Source organism: Abramis brama (assembly GCF_963993115.1).
Source record: "Abramis brama genome assembly, chromosome: 7".
NCBI lineage: Eukaryota > Metazoa > Chordata > Actinopteri > Cypriniformes > Leuciscidae > Abramis > Abramis brama.
The window spans coordinates 21,804,080-21,810,079 of NC_139969.1; the positions used below are offsets into that span (position 1 = coordinate 21,804,080).

At 41.4% G+C, this 6,000-nt stretch overlaps 1 protein-coding gene across 7 annotated transcripts in view; it reads right to left on the reverse strand.

Moving 5' to 3' along the window:
* Positions 1 to 6,000, reverse strand: part of tnika (TRAF2 and NCK interacting kinase a) — an 87,639-nt gene that overhangs the window by 73,707 nt on the left and 7,932 nt on the right. For all 7 annotated transcript variants that reach the window (XM_084118903.1, XM_084118902.1, XM_084118899.1 and 4 more), the window contains exon 2: positions 2,415 to 2,480. In XM_084118903.1, coding sequence (XP_083975029.1) covers positions 2,415 to 2,480 — 66 coding nt within the window. The remainder of the gene's footprint in view (positions 1 to 2,414; positions 2,481 to 6,000) is intronic.

Consider the following 6,000-nt stretch of genomic DNA (forward strand, 5'->3'; position numbering starts at 1 on the left):
CTTCTCCTGCAACAAAAGTAGTAATGTCCCAAGCAGAGCTGAAAATCTTACGGCAAACAAACTCCTCAACATCAACTAAACCTCAGTTCTCCTTCAAGGGTCCTGATCCAAGTGGGGACCTAAAGCCTCTTCTGTGTCGACACTTTGGACAGGGCAGCAGGCCTAAGTAGACAGCAATGTTGAGAGCTATGCAAAAGGGTATGAGGGTGCTTGTGAGCACCCATAAAAGCCATGACAGAGATGGCTTCATTATAAACTGGATGTGACAGAATGGAATTAGTGACCCACACTAAAATGCAGTCTCAGTGTAGGAAAGGTGGTGACAGTCAGACCTCAGGGATACGTCTGCGGACTTGTCTTTCCAAGAACTGGAGGAGCTGCTGCTGCTCTATTATGAATGAGATGATGAAAGGTGCTCACTGGAGGTTGTCTCTCACCAGGCAGATCTTACATCGACTGCCTGTGGACAGCCGAAATGACCATCCTACGCTTTCTTACACAGCATACAATCTCAAAACAATAGGACAATACATGTTAGCATCAGGTTTTCTGAGCCAACAGCCTTTTAATAAATGTTTACTTGCCCTGGCGACAACTTCACCTGCCCTGAGGCTAAACTGAAAAATTCTGCTAGTTTTAGCGACAGTTTTAAAATTAAGTGTCTGAAACAGGAGTAGCCAACCCTGCTCCGGGAGGATAACCTTCCTGCAGACTTCAGTTCCAAACTTGCTGTAATACACCTGCCTGTTAATCTCAAGTAATACTGAACACCTTGATTAGCGGGTTCAGGCATGTTTGATTAGGGTTGAAGCTAAACTCTGCAGGGCAGCCCTCCAGGAACAAGGTTAGCTACCCATATCTAAACAGATTTCTTTACTACAGAGATAGCCAACACTGCTCATGGAGGTCTACCTTCCAGCAGACTTCAGTTCCAACACCTATCTGTTACTTAAGAAAATTCTGAAAACCTTCACTAGCTAGTTTAGCTGTATTTGATAAGGGTTGGAGCTGAACTCTGCAGGATCCAGGAGCTACCCCTGCTTTACTAAGTCACATTTCCAACCAATAACTTGGCACTCAAAATGAAATAAAATTGAAAAGGTGTTTAAACAGACTTTGCATGACCCCTTGTTTGATTATAAGCAGGGGTTGTCCAATCCAGCTCCTGGAGGGTCACCAGCACCAGCCTACATTAAACACACCTTAGACCTAATCAAGGTCTTTAGGATTACTAAAACATGCAAGCAGGTGTGCTGGAGCCAAACTCTGAAGGATGTTAGCCCTACAGGAGAAGGATTGGACATCCCTTTTCAAGAGAAACTCTACGCTAATGCAAACTGAATCAATGGTATGAATGCTGCACCGGCTCAATTGGGTAAGTGATAGTTTCATGAACAGGTTTGAATCCCTCTCACACAGCCCCTGAATCATCATGCCATTCTTACTTTCAAAAACTGACTAGATGGGCTGATGGCATTTTGCAGTTACCTCCATAAACACAAGGACTGAATGACCTTCACTTCCAGTAGGCCTCGTCTCATCTCATTTTAACAGTTAGGGTAAAATAATTCCCCGTGCCGTATGGATCCAAAGCAAGGGACATTAACGATAGTGCAGAAAGGTGTAGCCTAGCTGAAGTGGATGAGATGTGCTTATAGTACACCAACCCAGGTTCATCCTCGCACACCTGTGCACTCAGTCCTGCTGTGCATGTCTGAGACGTGAAGGGCAAACTGGAGCGACAGAGGAAAGCAGAAAGCAGCAGAGCGGAAGAGATTCACCTCCCCGTCTGAGCACAGATCGTCTTGCTCCACAAATCTGTTAACGTGTGTGTCTGTCTGCAGCTTCAAGGCGAAGATAGACGCATGCACATCAGACACTCTCTTATCACATTCCACCCACTAAAGAACTTCTTTTAGGCTCTATCTGCTAACTCCGGCACAGAGCCAACTCTCATCTCTCTTCCTCCACTGCTTCCCCCACTATCTCATGGCCACCCCTCTTCGTTCTTGCCTCCTCCTCCTCCTCCCCAGCATATGTCCTGGTTCCGCAGCATGGAGCAGCTTTGTGGCCACATGCTGTTCTGGTGGGCTGTGCAAGGACCTGGTCTGACTGAACTGTTTAATACTCTATCAGGAGATCCACAGCTCATTTCTGGGCTACAGGGAAAGTTCACAGAAAAAAATCAACCTCACCCTGTAGGACTTTCTTTCGTGGAACAAAAAAAAAAGTATGTTAAACAGACCGTTGATGCAGCTCTCTTCCATTCTAATAAAAGTCAATGGTGACCGTGTCACGCAGAGTGGAATTGGTAGCCTCACTGGGCCCCAAGCATAAGGGAACCACGATGTGGATGTGCAAACAAAAATTATGGAAAAGTGATTATTTACAAAAATACAATGAAAGTTTCTTACCTTGTACACCTGACCATATGTGCCATTGCCCACGAGTTCCACCAGCTCAAATATTCCTGCAGGGTCCTAAAGAGAACAGAGTTTATGGTCAGCAAAAGTACAAGCACACGTGTCAATAATACTCTGATTGCATAATCGAGGTATTTGTGACATTTCTTTATTCGCAACTCATTTTACATAATGTGCTGTATCTACAGTGAAAAAGTATTAATACTTTTTTTTTTAAAAAGAAGGATTTTATCTATCAGGAACTAACTGAAGATGGGGGGCATGGACTTCATATTAGTACTGTAGAGGAAGGGTTAAAAATTAAGACTTGACATCACCCAGAAAGGAGAGTAGTTGCAGAGGCAGAGCAAATAAATGGAGACAGATTGTTTTATTACAATGTGCACTGATGAATCATTCACAATAACAACAGGAACACATATCAAGTAAATAAACTGTGATTCCATGTTGACTTTAATAAACAACACACTGTTTCCAGCAGCAAGTTAATTGCTTCTCAGCTCACACAAACACAAAAACCCCTGGTGTCCACCATCACACAACTGTTGCTGTGTACAATCTCTCATGAGCAGCACCCAACCAAGTGTGAGATTCAAATCCAACACTCCATCTAACACCTAAATAAATAAATAAAAACGCAAAATAAAGGGTCAATGTAGACAGAAAGGACAAAGCCATATTGTTGTGGCATTCTTCACCCAAACACCACCTGGTTGAGTTTATCAAAAGCTTGCTCACAATCACCAACCGTTGTCCGACAGAAAGCGGTTACAAAAAAACGGTGAAAAGGGAGTGATATCTTTAGAGATGTCATTGCTCTAAAGATAAAATCAGTATTGTGTGTATGGATGTTTTCTGTTGTTACCGCTCCAGTGAGAACTACTGACAGACAGACGGTTAGACTTCAAACTAAGACAAAAATCAACCGTCACATTAGCATACATGAGTGGTGTTCCACACAATGTGACTCATTTTCAAGACCGCACATACCCTGGTTTTAATAGACCTTATGCGCCAGAGAAACATGCGCGCAGCCATCTTTAAAATGTTGTCTTTAAAATATACAGAGCTACTGCAAAATGAAAGTTCAATGGCATCGCTGTCGAAGAGAAACTTTTGAATGCTAGTGTATTTTTTTATATATATATATATATATATATATATATATATATATATATATATATATATATATATAAAAATGATATTATATTATTGTATTATATTATGTATGGTAATTTATACTATACACATAGTAGGAAAAAAAAAGTACTATGGAAGTCAATGGGGTACAATCAACTGTTTGGTTACCGACATACTTCAAAATATCTTCTTTTGTGTTCAACAGAAGAAAGAAATTCATACAGGTTTGAAACAACTTGAGGGCGAGTAGATGACAGAATTTTAAATTTTGCAGAACGATTCCTTTAAGTACATTTCTATATATCCCCTGCTCAGTGCGTAGGAAACATTGCACAATATGTAGAATTCTTGTGAATCAAAACGCAGCTTATAATTCACACAAAAAGCTGATGGAGAGTACATGGTTTGGCAGTCTGGAGATGAGTAATATCTTGTCCTTATGTTGACTTGCAAAAAGCAAGTTCACACAAGCTGCCAACCGTAGATAGTCCACACAACAACACTTGTGAAACTACATGTTAAATTGATCGGAAATGTGGCCTGTCTGTTAGCCGAGGATGTGAGGCCATTGGGAAAAAGAGGGGTCAGATATTGCATAAATGGCCAACAATGCTTTTATCAGCAGGTTCCCATTCTGCATTTTCTGTTCTGGCAACACAAACCAACAAACCCACATCAATAGACGTGCTTTCTTAGATAATTCAGTCAACGCGTTGACCCCGTTCCTCTCTGGTGTGCTGCCAGCATTAATTCAACAGAATTATTCTTTTTCCGTTGATTTGTTTTTTTAGACCAGGCTCTAGACAGAAATAGCTCATCTAATGATGATTATTGATATTACCCAAAATTAGTAGATTAAATTTTTAAAATTGCACTATTTAGAGTAATATTAGCCGTTCAAGGTAGTATCCCTCAGGGTAAAAACTGGATCTGTCAATTCTGAGTGGCTGCTGGTTGTTCCCATTACATCAGAGGGAAAAGAAATCGTGTTTATGGCCATTCCCAAACTCCATTTCACGCCAAGGTGGTCTCAAACACAGAGAGCTTAGTTGAAATTGCTTCAACAACCTTCATTGTCAATGCTGAAAGATGTCTGTCTGTACGAGCTTCTGCCATTTGTAGCAGAAGCTCTTAAGCAGATCACAATCCCAAATCGAACCATATCAAAGGCATGGGGGAACTGTGATCGCATGACACTGACCGCTGACAATGAGTAGACCAAGCAGGGGGAGCATTAACCCACTTCAAGCTCTCAGACCCAGACATGACTTTCTCTTGATCTAGCCTAGATGACAACTCGCCTTGAATGATAAATATATATATATTTATAAAGGCTAGGTGAATGCTAAAGAACACACCTTAATTTATTGTGGTTTATAGTTTCATTCTACAGCTGGTGTCTTGACTATTTTCCTTACTCAGCCCTTCTCTTTTCAGAGGTCTCATGGCTCTTTCCCCCTCTCCTTCACCTCAGTCATCTCATGCTGGGCCTGTGCTTTGTCTGACAAGACTGTCAGGACGGCCCTTTTCTCCGGCTGCATCAGCAGACATGTCAGTCACACAATGTCTATGGAAATGTGTTTCGCTCTTTATTTCTCCTTCCTGCTTCTCAGAGAGGAAGGATACACATTCCCCCCACCTTCCAATCTTGGTTCATAAAAAAAAAAAAAAAAAAGGGTCAGCGTGCAAACTGTCAGTGAGAGTGTGATGGGCAGAGAGGAGTTAACAACCTTGCACATCCCTCAGGTTTCGGTTGTTCAAGCAAACATGAGCAGAATACCGTGTTATGGTTCCCACCGTCCAACTGACCTGCCTGACAGACAACTAACATTGGCAGCACTATGCTGAGTGGAAGGGAAAGACAGCCTGAAAGGTGTTTATTTATAGAGGCGGAGGCACAACAGAAACTAATGTACACGGTTGATGCAACTCAAGGAAAACCAGCAGCAACCGCTATAGTTAAATATTAGCCTATGCAAATGTCCAAACTTTTTCCCCTTGTAACTGCCACTTCTGCAACATTTAAAGCGTGAACAGCTACCACAACTCTGTATTAAATGGATAGTTCATAATATGTTCCAAACCCTGTTATTCATTAAAATCCTATAAGAGCAAATTGTAAAGTTCTATTAAATGAATCATTCTTTTCAGGTCACTGTTGGACTTTTTCAAAGAATCACTCGGTTCACAAAATTCTGAAAATGATTTGGACGAATCAAACTACTCTGTTCCTGAGTTGACTCACTGAATCAATTATCCATTCGTGGTTTAACAGCTTACTGGAAAGGAAGATTTTCAATAAATAATTTCAGTCTGTCAGATTTGGAATAGAGTCCATGAGTCGTGGACCACTTTATATATTTATTTGTTTAAGCTTGAACGCTTCAGTTCCCATTGCACAGCAAGGAGTGACCACTGACCAGCACGGTCTTCAGAA